Source organism: Lepidochelys kempii, chromosome 12 (assembly GCF_965140285.1).
Source record: "Lepidochelys kempii isolate rLepKem1 chromosome 12, rLepKem1.hap1, whole genome shotgun sequence".
NCBI lineage: Eukaryota > Metazoa > Chordata > Testudines > Cheloniidae > Lepidochelys > Lepidochelys kempii.
Window position 1 is genome coordinate 6,526,071 of NC_136391.1, and position 14,553 is coordinate 6,540,623.

General features: G+C 49.1%; 1 protein-coding gene across 5 annotated transcripts in view; it reads right to left on the reverse strand.

The window, feature by feature from the left end:
- Positions 1-2,472: 2,472 nt before the first annotated feature.
- Positions 2,473-14,553, reverse strand: part of ZDHHC1 (zDHHC palmitoyltransferase 1) — a 63,673-nt gene continuing 51,592 nt past the window's right edge. For 2 of the 5 annotated variants that reach the window (XM_073307320.2, XM_073307316.2), the window contains 5 exons: positions 14,123-14,208; positions 7,172-7,265; positions 6,099-6,210; positions 4,706-4,837; positions 2,473-4,238 (listed from right to left, as the gene is read on the reverse strand). In XM_073307320.2, the coding sequence (XP_073163421.2) occupies positions 3,721-4,238; positions 4,706-4,837; positions 6,099-6,210; positions 7,172-7,265; positions 14,123-14,208 (942 nt within the window). In that variant the 3' untranslated portion in view covers positions 2,473-3,720. The remainder of the gene's footprint in view (positions 4,239-4,705; positions 4,838-6,098; positions 6,211-7,171; positions 7,266-14,122; positions 14,209-14,553) is intronic. The other 3 variants (XM_073307317.2, XM_073307318.2, XM_073307319.2) reach the window with 3 other exon arrangements.

Genomic DNA, 14,553 nt, shown 5'->3' on the forward strand with positions numbered 1-14,553 from the left:
TGTGACTTGCTACAAAACATAGTGAAGTATTTGGGGGGCTTGTGCAATATGTGTACATTAATTCTGGCAACACCATCACCAGGAGACGGTAATGTAGCTCCACGGTGTATGACCAACATCCAGAGCTTGGTCCTGGAGCTTCGTCTAGAGCAGGGGGGAGGAGGAAAGAGGGTACTGTAAAACAAAAGACCCCCTGTGCCCACAGCTTGATAAGTTGCCCTTGAACTGATAACAGAGAATGAGGGCTCTTGTCTTTGGCCCAAGCCAGGAAGGAGAGAGGACAGCTGGCTACACCCTCCAGAGAATTTCACAATCCTGTGCAGCCAGCAGCGCTGGGGCTCCTCTCCCTCCTCTGCTTTCCCCAGAGGGTGAAGGGGAGCCTCCATGCACACTGACCCCCTAATGCTGCTCTGTCAGGACCCAGCTCACACAGAGACAGGGCAGAGGCAGCTCCCAGGAGCACAGGGCACCAAGGGGTTTAACTGAGAAAAGTTCTCAAATGAACAGGAAACTGACTGATACCCTCCAAAGGTAGGATTTTTCTGCCAAAGCCAAATAGCCATGCCATGCCCTGAGATGCTGCCAGGAAGGGGGTCATGCCCCCATTTGGTGCAGAGTAGACAGACTGCACAGAAGAGACCAAGCTGGAAGGTTTGGACTGACAGAGCAGATGGCAGGTGACCAAGTACCATGATGTTTAAACCAGCACTAAGGTGGATTCCAGTTATCTGTCAGCACTCTGCAAACAAATTGGTCTTTCCTGGTAATAGGCTGAATTTCCCTTGGCGGAAATGGCCAATTAAGGGCATTGCTTCTCACAAGTCATGAGTTTGTTCAAGGGACAGGTTCACTTTCTGATCTCAGAATAAAGTCCCTCGAACTGCTGAATGCTACTCTGCTTTATTCAGTGCTGGAGAAAGATGCCCTGGAAACTGTAATCTTAATTCTCACAGAATGAGGACAAAGACAAGAGCACTGGAAGCTCTCTTCCTGTTCACACACACCCCCGCCCCCCACTTCTGAGACTGCTAATAAGGGGCCCAATTAGCAGCAGTTGCAGGGGTGCCTATGCATTAGGAACATTACTGTGACCCACCAGCTTTGGGGTGATGTAGCCATTCTGACCTAATTTCCAATTGTAGACCAGGCCTAAGTCTTCATTTCACACGACAACTAGCCCACAGGGGTTGTGGAGCAATATAACAGAGCTTTACATTCTAAGCGGTGGTGATATTTACATTCCCCAACATGATGTGTTACCTGAGTTCAGAAGAGTTACAACCAAAGCTTTCACAGAATTACATGTACCAGACCTGTTGATGTTAACCCCTCCAGTCCTCTGAAGGCATACCCTTTGTATAGTAAGGATTCAACACCCACACTTGCCATAGAAAATAACCATGGAAAACCAACACTAACTTACACTGAGTACTGCTAAATAACTATTTACAGAAGGGAGAGAAACCCCCCGGAGCGGGAGACCATGCGCAGTAGCAAGCCGATGCACTCTGACTGCTGATCACAGGTGTGAAGGAGAGGTACGGGGCGGCTCCGCCCTTACACTGTTGCACAGCAGCACGAGGCGGCAAAGGCCACACGCGCTGCTCCAGTGGGTAACGCCAAGGGGAAAATGGACGACTCTGGTGCACAGGGCACATGCATGTCTGAAGTGGAACGACCACGTGCAATCCCTTGAAAAAGAATGCGCTGATTCAAACTGCAAAGCAAAGTCCCCACCCTGAAGCATCTGCCTCTCCACCCTAACATTAGCAGGACAGCTGGTGAATTCCTCTGGCAGCTGAACACAGTCTGGGCAGGGAAGAGAAACCAAGTGCTGAGTGCAGGTAAGAGCCTTTGCACTCACTACGTGAGTGCTGAGCTCACAGCGGGAGGTTGGCATGTGAGGAAACTTGCCTGAAAGGGCCTGGCTGTCTGAGACGCCTGCCTCATTTCTATCCATCTGATGCATTTAGAACATGCCCATCATTATGGTATCCAGGCACAATTCACTGTCTACTCTACAGCACTCGCTATGGTTGTATCTAAGTGCCAGGAATTCCAGCCCTAATTGTCCACTAAAAGAAGCAACAGCTTTCCTGTGCGGAAGGCCAATTCCCACAGCCCCCGTACCACAGCTGTGGGATAAAGTGGACACTTGGACCCCTGCTGCTCTCCTCCCGCCTCTTTCCTCATTCAACTCCAGCCGCAGCAAAGTGACTCAGCCACTGTCACATGATGCACTTGATAAGGGAGCTGCTTCTCTACATCCAGGAAAAAGCAGTGTTTTCTGATGGCCAGTGAGGTGCTGTGCATAGGGTCCCATTCTCACAGTGGGACAGGTTAGCCATAGGAGGACTAGCTGGGACAGCTGAGATAGGTGAAGCTGCCCCTACACCTCTTAATACCCTGGGCACCACCAAATGGCCAAGGACAAGGGAACAAACAACTATTGCAATGAAGAATGGAAAATGATTAGCAAAGGTCATAGAAAATTTTATTGTGGACAGAGCTAATTATGGAGCTCCACACAACAAGACTCAGAATATTGTTGCATGAGGAGGGAACATAAAGGAATAAGTTGTGATTCAGTGGCTACTGTTCGAGATAATTTTCCAGCCCTTTCCAGGCCAATGGGAGTAATCAGCCTTCTGATCATTTCAAGCCAAGTTTACACAAGGTGAATTTCACCTAGATGATAGATATAGACAATGACAGATGAGAGAAGTGGAAACAACGCTACAGGGGCATTACCTAGCAGTGATACACCAGTGGTATGATGGCTCTATCCCTGCTACCAGGCTGAGTGCCCTACAGGTATTGCTCACGCACGCACACATGTGCTGCCCATCACGCTCAAAGACCCATGTTACTATTGGGCAGTATAGAAGAGGGAAGCTGCTTTCTGGACTGAGACCATAGGAACTACCTCTTGGGAGATTTAAGCATGTTAATTTCGGTGGCTAGCACATATGGGTCACTCAACCCTCTGAGGGGTCAAACCATCCCAATCCACGTTCTTCACAAGGTAAGCCAATGCATAGAGATGGTGAGAAAGCAATCCTCAGATATCTGGGCTCAATGCACCCCTCTTTCACACATAAACCATGTAACAACATTAATGGCGAACAACTTTCCAGAAGGCCAGGATGTTGGTGGAGTCAGCACAAGTTTCAGTTGGAGAGGTAGTGTCCCGCTGCCTAGGGGAAGCAGATTTCCATAGTACCCCATTGTAATGTGCCAAGGTAAGCAGAATTCTCTGGTCTGACACCATGGTAGCTCTTGCCTCTGGTGGGGCAGCAATAAATGTCTCTTTGCAGTCTGGTGGTGACCACAGTTTGAGTGTGGGCTCTCCAGGACACTGGGGAACACCTGAAGTCCCCATATTACAGTCTATGCCCCAAGGACACCCACTGCTTCCCCAGGGTAATGGGAAGGAAGCTGAGTTGCTAACATCTCACCCTGCTCTGATGCACATGCTGATGATCTTGAAGCAGGCAGCAGTCAGGAAGGTGGCATAACAGGTTTCCTTCTGCTCTGCAGCTTGGTCTGCTGGAAAGAAGAATCTTTCCATCAAAGAATCTGAACTCAGCTGACTCCATGGAATAAGATGCGTCACTGGAATCAACATCTTTGGACACCAACATGTTTGTGGAGTGAGCAACCTCCTTTCCCTTCCCTTGAAGACAAAATCCTGGAAAGTAAGCTTTGGAAGGAGTATGCCTAAGCTGGTCTTGTGTTTGTCCTCATGTCCCACAAGGGTGGGTTCTGCTCATCCACATGCTGTTTGCTAGTGCACTTCCTGTGATGGGGCTTGGATGCTATCTCACCAGGTTGGACTGGAGGCTCACCACTGCTCTCGCTCACAAACACAGCAGGTATCCTAGAGAGCAGTTCCAGCGCTTGTTCCCCATCACTGGCTCTCTGGCAGCTTTTCCTTTTTACCAGGTGCCCAGGATATAGATTCTTCTCCCCATCACCTCTGGCATGTGCTGTGGACAAGGAATGATGGTGAAAGTTGTTAAGGCTTTTGTTGGAAGCCCTCATAGGGGCAGCGCTCCCCAGGCGGGTTTGAGCCACAGGGATCTCATCCATGGACTCTGCAGACTCTGAGTGGTATTCAACAGGAGGTCCAGCTGCCTGGACATGGCCAATGCTGCTTGCAGGCATGGCAGCTCTTTGAGGGAAAGCTGGCATAGGGAGATGAAGGCTGTGGGAGGATGATGAGATGGCTGAAAATTCTGAAGGTGGAAAGAAAGGAAAAATGGAAGCATCAGAAGAGACTGTGGTTTCCCTCATCCCCAGACACATGTCCCAGTCCCAGGGGCAATTAAGATAAAAAAGGGACTGATCCACCAACATTGAAGAAGACCATACATGCTCATGCAAAACCAGATGTAAAAATTGCCCACAAGTCAATTCTCAGTAATGGAGTAACACATGCACTAAACATTTTACAGTATTCCAAACACCACATGACCAATTGATTTCCCCTTCTAAGGCAGGCTATGTTCTCCCCAAAGCTGGGTTCCCATATCCCCTTTATCTTCTTTTCCACATACAAATCCCACAAGCCCCCTGACCCTACAGTTACATTCCCACATGTATCCTGACATATGAAATCACATGTGCATACCATGGCACCTAACGATAAAGTGAAGTCAAAGTCCCAAATTTCATGAGTGCATTTCAAAGGACTTGCCCTCACCTTCTGGGGAAGCCTCATTTTCCTGGTGGGTCAAATCCTGCACCACGGAGCTCTGCAGTGCAGAGCTGGTTGGAACCCACTGTAGCACCTCAGCTCTGCCTGACTCCATAGCTGTGAAGTGCAATGAGAGTCCTGAAAAGGCAATGGCAGCTAAATCCTGCCTGGTATTTTCTGATAAATGCACCTGCAAAAAAACCATTCCCCCTAAGCAAGAAGAGCTGTATGTGAGAAGTGACTTAGAAGCTGAAACGATTCTACCCCCCAGGTTTGAGAGGAGGATGGGTAGTGTCTGAAACAGCAGCAGCTCCTCAGCTTCACTTCAGAAGTTCACCCACCTGTCAAGTGACAGAGCGGGGAGCGGTGGGGGTCCTATTTGTTACTGATATTATTTGGAGTCTCCTCCTGGCTCAACAAACAGTGAAGTCATCCTTTCTGCTGCTGGATGCCCAAGGTCTGCATTTCTCCAGTCAGCCATGCCTAAGCCCACAGGAGGAGAATAGTTCAGAAGTCCCAGCACATCACCCTCCATCCCAGGCTGGATGGTAAAGCTCAATGGATGCTCCCACCCCCATATTAGAGAAGGTCCAGGAGCGTGGGATGGTGAGTCCTCTGGTCCTCGCTGCTGTTCTCAGTCTGGAAGTATCTTCTCCTCGTTCTGTCCTTTTGAGGGCAGCCATGTGGGAAGGGGCACAGCAGAGGCAATGCTGCTCCAGGAAGCAATCAGTATAACTGTCTTTAGCGTGAAAAGTGGTTGGTCCTTTCCAAAGTTCATCACACACTCTGCTTTGGCTCTTCACTGCATCTCCCCCTGCCACCTATTATTTTCCTCCCTCTTCCCTTGCTCCCCCTGCACACACTCCTTTCTTTGTTAGCTGGTCTCCTCCCCTGCAGGTACTTCCCTGCCACTCAGTCCTTTGCTTCCCCTACTTGCACATACTCCTTTGCTGCCTCATTCCCTTCCCCCTAAACATTCCTCTCTCACTGGCAGCTCCAGCCCCTGGGCTGCCTCTCGTTTTCCCCTTCCTCTTTTGAAGCTGTAGTTCCTGACAAGCCTTGATATCTGAGGAAGGAGCTACAAACAAGTGCGAACTGGCATCACGTGACAAGCCAGCTCTCCAGAGAGCTCAGTTTGGAACTAGCTGGCCTATAGTATTTGGTATTAACCCCCCAGGGATTTGCATTCTTCGCTTTGGTTTTCCTCTCTCTTCTGTTTTTCTAACGTTTCCCTGCTAATTCCCTTACATTTCTCCTGATTGTGGGGCTCAAACAGAGGCGCTCCCTGTGGCTCACTGACCTGGTTAGGGTGCTGGGAGAGGGGCTCTCTATGGCACATTCGCCTGCCTGGCTCATGGAAACGCAGCTGGAACAGAGGGGCTTACTGAAGCACACTCACCTGTTTGGGTAGCTGGGAGAGGGCGCCTGGGCTGACTGCTTGTCTTGGATTTTTCATCCATGTCTGAGGATGGAACCTTATGCACCTTTTTCTTCTTCCTCTTCTTCTGCTGCTATGAAAACAAGGAGCTCAGACGAAGGGAGATCCACTCATTCGTTCAAAGATGCTGCACTGACAGCTTTTATAACTCCTGTCTTTGTTTAACTTCCTTCATTTTTTAAATCAGCTTGATAAATGATTTCATTCTAGAGTTTGGGAGGGAAGGGATTGAGGGGGTGGAGGGAGTGATGCAAGGAGCCCCTACTGAGTGCACTGAGTTTGGCCTACACAAGCTACGAAGTATGCAACCGCCTAGTAAGGCCTTCTGTTAAAAGCAATGAGAAACAATCGAGCATAAGCCCTGAGAAAGGAGGGAGCATCACACTACATAGCAACTTGCCACCCGATCAGGAATGAAAAGCAGTGGCATAGTGGCACAGGTGACTAATTCTAAGCACACTGGGAAGCCCCAAACACACAGTCCTTCCCTGGGCAGAGGTTCCAAGGGAACCCAAGGTTCCTGCCTTTTTCACTCTGGAAATAAAGTGTTCTGCATTGTACTGAGTTGGGTGGAAGAGGAAACAGTGGGAGAGTGCACATGCTGCATGCACTGCCAGCGGGCTACGTTTGTGAGGTGACAGTGGGGTGTACGGGTTGGGTTACTGTGGGCAGGGTGTGTTCTTTGTGAAAGAAAAGAGAAGACAGGGATATGTGGGGGTTTGCATGCATGAAGTGAGGGGACAGGAGAGCGTATCCCCGTGTGTGAAGTGAGGGGATGGGACCATGTGTCTCTGTGGGCTGGTCTACACTAGGAAGTTAGGTCGACCTAGCTACGCTGCTCCACAGGTGAGAACGCTCGCTGCTTCTGTAGTAAGTATCTACACTACAGCTACAGTGGTGCAGACATGTGTGAGCACAAGAGGAGCAGGCATGTGTCTGAATGAAGTGACAGTCGGGTGCGCTGTATGTGTCTGTGTCTGTGTCTGTGAGAGACATGCTGACACTGTACAAGCTAGAGCAAGGCTCCCACTTACCTGGGTGTGGACTATGGACTGAAGAGCTGGAAGCTCAGGAGAAGAGTTGAGCTCGGGGTCTGCTCCACCATTGTGGACACCAAACTTTGAAAGGCTAAAACACATGAAGAATACACAAGATATTGCAGCTTTCTTAAGGAACAGTTAACTTTTTGATGCCCACGTGCCTCGAAACAGCTTGGCTGGGATCCTTCCTTGCAGGGTGTTCCAAGAGAGTGCTGTGGGGCAATTGTTTCCCCCCACACCCAAGGGCACTGTTGTTTGGAACTCCCTAGGGTTCCATCTTGTTTCCCCTCCTGTTCAACATGCACATGGTACTGAAAACTAGGAGGGTACAGAAAAGGGCAACAAAAATGATGAGGGGTATGGAATGGTTTCCATATGAGGAGAGATTAATAAGGCTGGGACTTTTCAGCTTGAAAAAGAGACGACGAAGGGGGGATATGATGGATGTCTATAAAATCATGACTGGTGTGGAGAAAGTGAATAGGGAAGTGTTATTTACTCCTTCTCATAACACAAGAACTAGGGGTCACCCAATGAAGGTTTTAAAACAAACAAAAGAAAATATTTCTTCACACAACACACAGTCAACCTGTGGAACTCTTTGCCAGAGAACGTTGTGAAGGCCAAGACTATACCATGGTTCAAAAAGGAACTAGTTAAGTTCATGGAGGACAGGTCCATCAATGGCTATTAGCCAGGATGGGCAGAGATGGTGTCCCTAGCCTCTGTTTGCCAGAAGCTGGGAATGGGTGACTTGGGATGGATCACTGGGTGATTACCTGTTCTGTTCATTCCCCCAGGGGCACCTGGCATTGACCACTGTCAGAAGACAGGTTACTGGGCTAGACGGACCTTTAGTCTGACCCAGTATGGCCATTCTTATGTTCTTATGCATCCTCCCCTAAGGCCCTGTCCGCCCACTGCTCACTCCACTCCGCCCTCTCCCTCGAGGTCCCTCCCTCCTCCTCCAAGGCCCTCCCACCTGCCACTCGCTCCTCTCTGCCTCTTCTCCCAATGCCCCCTACCTACTGCTCGCTCCTCTCCGTTCCCTCCCCCAAGGCCCCGCCCACTGCTCACTCCTCTCTGCCCCCTTCCCAGAACAGGGGGGCCACCAGGGGGCCATGGCCCCATCACTTTTTCCTGCCTTAGGTGAGCAATGGGAGGGCACCACGGAAGAATATCTGGACAAGTAATGCTCTTGTGTAAGACCACAGGTCCTCACAGCATGTCAACATTGTATTTCAAAGGAAGGTGAACAGAAGGATCTGCTACCATCCAACTCCAAGGAAGTAATGCAGATCTCCTCAGCAAAAGGTGGAGCAGCTCCATTTGAAGTTAAAGATGATCTCAGTACTGGCTATGCATGTCCCTACATTGGTGGTACCAATGTCTGCATCGATGGCAATCCTGATGGAACTGTTGAAGTAGCTGACAACGATGACTGCAGACTAGGGTGAAATGCTGATTGTACCGCCACTGGTACCAACATTATTAATGCCCTGCCACAGGTCAGTACTGGATGATGTAATATCGGTAAATGCAGTACCAATAGACATAACAAGTCTTTTGCAGCCAAAAAAGCTTTTGGCATCCAGAGGACCAAAATAGGAGGCATAGCCTCAGTAGGTAGGGCAGGAAGTACTGGTCCCAGTGGTATGGGTATAAAAGTAGCCGAATGGACTTGCGTACAGAGAGTACATGAAGATGGTACCAGAGTTGGAATGATCTTGAATGCTGAAGGCATCTGTCTTGATGGCCCTGTGCTAGAGGTGACAGTGTTCCCTCTGCCGGTTGATATCAGAGAGGAGGACTGTTACCTGTGTTCTGACTTCAGCACAGTACTGGAGGACTTGTATCTTTTACTTGACTCATCACTCCTGGGAGTTGTGGATGAAGACTTTTTCAATCTGGCCTCAGCCTCCAACAGAAAACTGGACTTCTTTGGCTTTGATGAAGCCACAGAGGAGGAAGAAGAACGCCTCTTTTCCCCAGGTTTCACCTGAGGGACCAAGGCAGCTGGAAGAAAACTTTGGTAGATGAGCTTTCAGCCTTCTCATGAGCAAGGCCATTAAGGTCTGCGGAGGGATGTGTTGTCTTCTTGAAGATCTCCAGATTCTGTAGTTCTTGAAAGGAATGGGGTGCAAATAGGGCACCTGTCCCTCACATGCCGTCTTCCAAACAAAAGAGACAGACTATTTATCATTTGCTGGCATTACTGCCCTGCAAGTTGAACACAGCTTAAATCCCGGAGAACTCTGCATTGTGATTGAAACACCAGGAAAACTAAATTATCTATACTCTACCATAAAACTAACCTAAGGGCTTGTCTATGCTGGGGAGGAGCAACAGCACTGCAGGCTCAGGGGAGGGGGCAGGAAGGGGTGCAGTGGGGGCAGAGCCTGTGGCAGAGCCAGGGGTTGAGCAGTGAGCACCCCCCGGCACATTGGGAAGTTGGCGCCTGTAGCTCCAGCCCTGGAGTTGGTGCCTGTACAAGGAGCCGCAGATTAACTTCTGACGAGACACATGTGGCTCCGGAGCCCCAGGTTGGCCACCCCTGCAATAGAAGAAACAAGGCCTGCTATAAAAGGGAGAGTCTGGAGAAGGAAAGGGAGGCTGAAAGGCCTGGGACAGGCCTGCCCTGGCTGCCCACATGAACAGAGCTGAGATACTGAAGCAGACTGCTAGACTTAGAGTTGAGGGTCCAAGAACTACCCTGACTGAGGTCAGACTAAAGAGGGACAGTCAGGAGCAGCAGTGCCCCCCCAAAAGACCACACCAGGAGCTGGGGATGTCTGTATTATGCAGGTCACAGTAGATGATCACAGTGGTCCGTGCTGGCCTTGGAGTCTATGAATCTAGGCAGAACTTTGAAGGATCAGAAGTTTGAATATAATGTGGACAGTGAGAAGGCAGCATTGAAGGGAGTGGAATAGTGGAGTGACATGATCTGAGTGTCATGCAAGGAAGATCCTTTTTGGATGGACTGGACAGCGGCAAGGTGACAGGCAGGGAGACCAGAGAAGAGAAGGTTGCAGTACTCAAGGTGAGAGTTAACCAAACCTGGCCCCAGGAATTTAGCAGTTGGTCTGAAAAAGAGAGGATGGACTTTTGGGTATGGTAAAGGAAATAACACTGTATGGTTTGGTGTGTGGTTTCTGATACCCAGGGGCTAGTGGTGTGCGTATGTGGGAAGGAGAGAGGAAAGAGTGTGTTAAGTATTTAAAGAGTCTCACACTGCACAGTCATGAGGGCCTGTGAGTTTTGTGTCCAGCATGACAGAGGAAGAAAACAAGGGGCCGGGTTTTGAACACATCCCAACCAGGGCCCCAACGGTGTGTTAGGTGAGAGTAGAGGATCTCAAAATGAAGTAGGACTGGGGAGAAGAACCACCTCTACAGAGAGTTCTTTATGTTGTAAGTTACAGGGTTCCCAATCAGAGAGAAGGAGAGTCCCAGAAGTGCAGGGCAAGTGGGAACTCTCTCTCGTATCCCTACTGCTGCCCTAAGGGAGCAGATGCCAGGGGCATATCCCTCCGGCAGAGGAACAGTTGGTTGATGCTGTTGCTTGTGTTTCAGAGGAGGGTTATACCTGGGACCGAGTGTATCCAGTTGTCCAATTCTGGCTTTTCCTACTGTCCTAACTTCATAAAAGTCAGTGGCATACATTCCTCTCTGTCTTTTTTCTCCTCTCCTCTCCTCTCTATCCCTTCCCTGGATGGCCTGGCCTGATGCTGTAGTCCTGGGTGAAGAGATGTTGGAAGGAGAGCATAATGAAGCAGGTTTCCTAGACACACACACCTCCTGCCACTTACATTAACAACATGCTCTTGCTGCTCCCTCACCCACACAAACCCCTTCCCTAGGTAAACACATTCAGGCTTGAATTAAAGTCTGTCTTATTAAACAGGTACTGATCCTGAGATACCTGCACGAGCTGTGGGGAATCTTGTTAGGCACAGAGAACCAAAAGCACCTCAGTTATAGAAATCAGGGTTCAACCCTCCGTATGGAATAGAAGTACCTAGCACTCTTCTACCTTCAAAGCACTACACAAACACTAACTCATTAATCGTCATGGCACCCCTGTGAGCTAGGTGACTGTTATCACCAATTTACAGGTATGGAGACTGATGTAGAAAGGTTACGTCACTTGTCCAAGGCCACAGAGTGAATCAGCATCAGAGCCAAGATTAGAATGCAGGAGTTCCTGGCTCCCAGGTCCAAGCTCAGACTGCTAGGTCATGCCTGTCTCTTCCGGAGGCAGATGTTGGATGGCATTCCCATCGTTCAGAGAGAACAGTTGGAAGGCATGGAGGGAGGTGCAACCTCATCACAGTGCATGATGGAAAGATAATCAGGAGTGTAATCAGGGGTGTATTCAGGAAGGCCAAAACACAACTGGAGTTGCAGCTAGCAAGGGATGTGAAGGGTACCAAGAAGGGGTTCTACAGGTATGTTAGCAACAAGAAAAAGGTCAGGGAAAGTGTGGGACCCTTCATGAATGGGGGAGGCAACCTAATGACAGATGATGTGGAAAAAGCTGAAGTACTCAATGCTTTTTTTGCCTTGGTCTTCACAGACATGGTCAGCTCCCACACTGCTGTCCTGGGCAACACAGTATGGGGAAGAGGTGAGCAGCCCTCAGTGGTGAAAGAACAGGTTAAGGACTATCTAGAAAAGCTGGACATTCACAAGTCCATGGGTCCAGATCTAATGCATCTGAGGTGCTGACGGAATTGGCTGATGTGATAGCAGAGCCATTGGCTATTATCTTTGAAAACTCGTGCCGATCAGGGGAGGTCCCGGACGACTGGAAAAAGGCAATTATAGTGCCCATCTTTAAAAAAGGGAAGAAGAAGAACCCGGGGAACTACAGACTGGTCAGCCTCACCTCAGACCCTGGAAAAATCATGAAGCAGGTCCTCAAGGAAAGCATTTTGAAGCACTTGGAGGTGAGGAAGGTAAGCAGGAACAGTCAACATGGATTCACCAAGGGGAAGTCATGCCTGACCAACCTGATTGCCTTCTATGATGAGATAACTGGCACTGTGGATATGGGGAAAGCAGTGGACGTGATATATCTTGACTTTAGCAAAGCTTTTGATATGGTCTCCCACAGAATTCTTGCCAGCAAGTTAAAAAAGCATGGATAGGATGAATGGAGTATAAGGTGGATAGAAAGCTGGCTAGATTGTCAGGCTCAACGGGTAGTGATCAATGGCTTGATGTCTAGTTGGCAGCTGGTATCAAGCGGAGTGCCCCAGGGTTTGGTTGTGCGGCCAGTTTTGTTCAACATCTTTATTAATGATCTGGATGATGGGATGGATTGCACCCTCAGCAAGTTCGCAGATGACACTAGGCTGGGGAGAGAGGTAGATACACTGGAGGGTAGGGATAGGGTCCAGAGTGACCTAGACAAATTGGAGGATTGGGCCAAAAGAAATCTGATGAGGTTCAACAAGGACAAGTGCAGAGTCCTGCACTTAGGACGGAAGAATCCCATGCACCGCTACAGACTAGGGACCGAATGGCTCGGCAGCAGTTCTGCAGAAAAGGACCTAGGGGTGACAGTGGATGAGAAGCTGAATATGAGTCAGCAGTGTGCCTTCATTGCCAAGAAGGCTAATAGCATATTGGGCTGCATTACTAGGAGCATTGCCAGCAGATCGAGGGAAGTAATTATTCCCCTCTATTCGGCACTGGTGAGGCCACATCTGGAGTACTGCGTCCAGTTTTGGGCCCCCCACTACAGAAAGGATGTGGACAAATTGGAGAGAGACCAGCAGTGGGCAAAGAAAATGATCAAGGGGCTGGGGCACATGACTTACGAGGAGAGGCTGAGGGAACTGGGCTTGTTTAGTCTGCAGAAGAGAAGAGTGAGGGGGGATTTGATAGCAGCCTTCAACTACCTGAAGGGGGGTTCCAACGAGGATGGAGCTCGGCTGTTCTCAGGGGTGGCAGATGACAGAACAAGGAGCAATGGTCTCAAGTTGCAGTGGGGGAGGTCTAGGTTGGATATTAGGAAACACTATTTCACTAGGAGGGTGGTGAAACACTGGAACAGGTTACCTAGGGAGGTGGTAGAATCTCCATCCATGGAGATTTTTAAGGCCCGGCTTGACAAAGCCCTGGCTGGGATGATTTAGTTGGTGTTGGTCCTTCTTTGAGCAGGGGGTTGGACTAGATGACCTCCTGAGGTCTCTTCCAACCCTAATCTTCTATGACTCTATGATAAAATCCTCTACAGTTTCAATAAAAGCTACTTGGATAAGAAGTCGTCTCTGTCAGTTGACCCCTAGGGCAGAAGTAAAGAGTATTTTCCTCATGCGTTTATATTAACCAGCCAGGCAGTAAAGTTCACCGCTTCTTAACCAGGGTAGTTTTCTGTCAACATGCTGCACTGAACGGGTTTCATGAAATGGTGCCCAAGGACAGGTAAAAATCTAATGAGAATGGAGTGGCAAAGTCTCAGAACAGCAGAGCCCTTTTCATGGTAAGGCAGTCTCAGATACCCAGTTGCTTCCTGCTTCTATCTGAAAGCTCTCCAATCCCATTCATGTTCTCAGACATGCCTGTGGAGCTCCCATGTACTCCAAAGGCAGGTGCACACCTCTAGTGGAGGACAAAGCTTAGTATTCTGGTTTTCAGTCGTACTGCACAGAATCTTTCAAGACCACAAGCAGAATTTTCAACTGCAAAGATCCCATAAGTAATTTTAATGTAAGACAGTCCCGCTAGAGAGTTCTGGAAAAGATGTTTTCCTTGTAGGTTAAAGAACCTCTGGAGGTGTTTATACACTCTTAGGCACCGAGGTTAAAGCACAGCATGCTCAAACACACAAATGCACTTTTACCCCCACTGGGGTCACAGGAGGTGACTTTGGTGTCAATTTCATACACAGCACACACCACTCCAGGAAACCTCTGCTAGCGTTAGTTGTACTCACTCTCTGCCTGATGCTACTGTTGACGAGTCTTCCACCTGTATCTCCGGGTTGGTGTAGCCAAGATTTCCTGCATAAAAACCCACCTCCTGAAAAGAACAAGAATAAACATTAACAAAACTATTTGGGCGCCTGAATGAAGGACTCACATCAGCAGGGTTAAGAAGCAGGTTTTCCCCTTAATCACAAGTCGGAAGGGAGGCTTTCTGCTCGGCCAGCCCACCAGCAAGACACATTAGTGGAGGCTATTGTTTAGTGAGATGAAAAAAAGAAGGTTGAGGCCCCGCTCTGTGAAATACTGATGGGACCAAACAACGGAGGCTAGATCTACAGCCCACTCAGAATGGAGAAACGAACACAAACCTCAGCTTCTTTGGGACTTAAAAACAGTCCCTCGGAAAAATATGCACCAGACCCAAACAGCTGGATTAAAG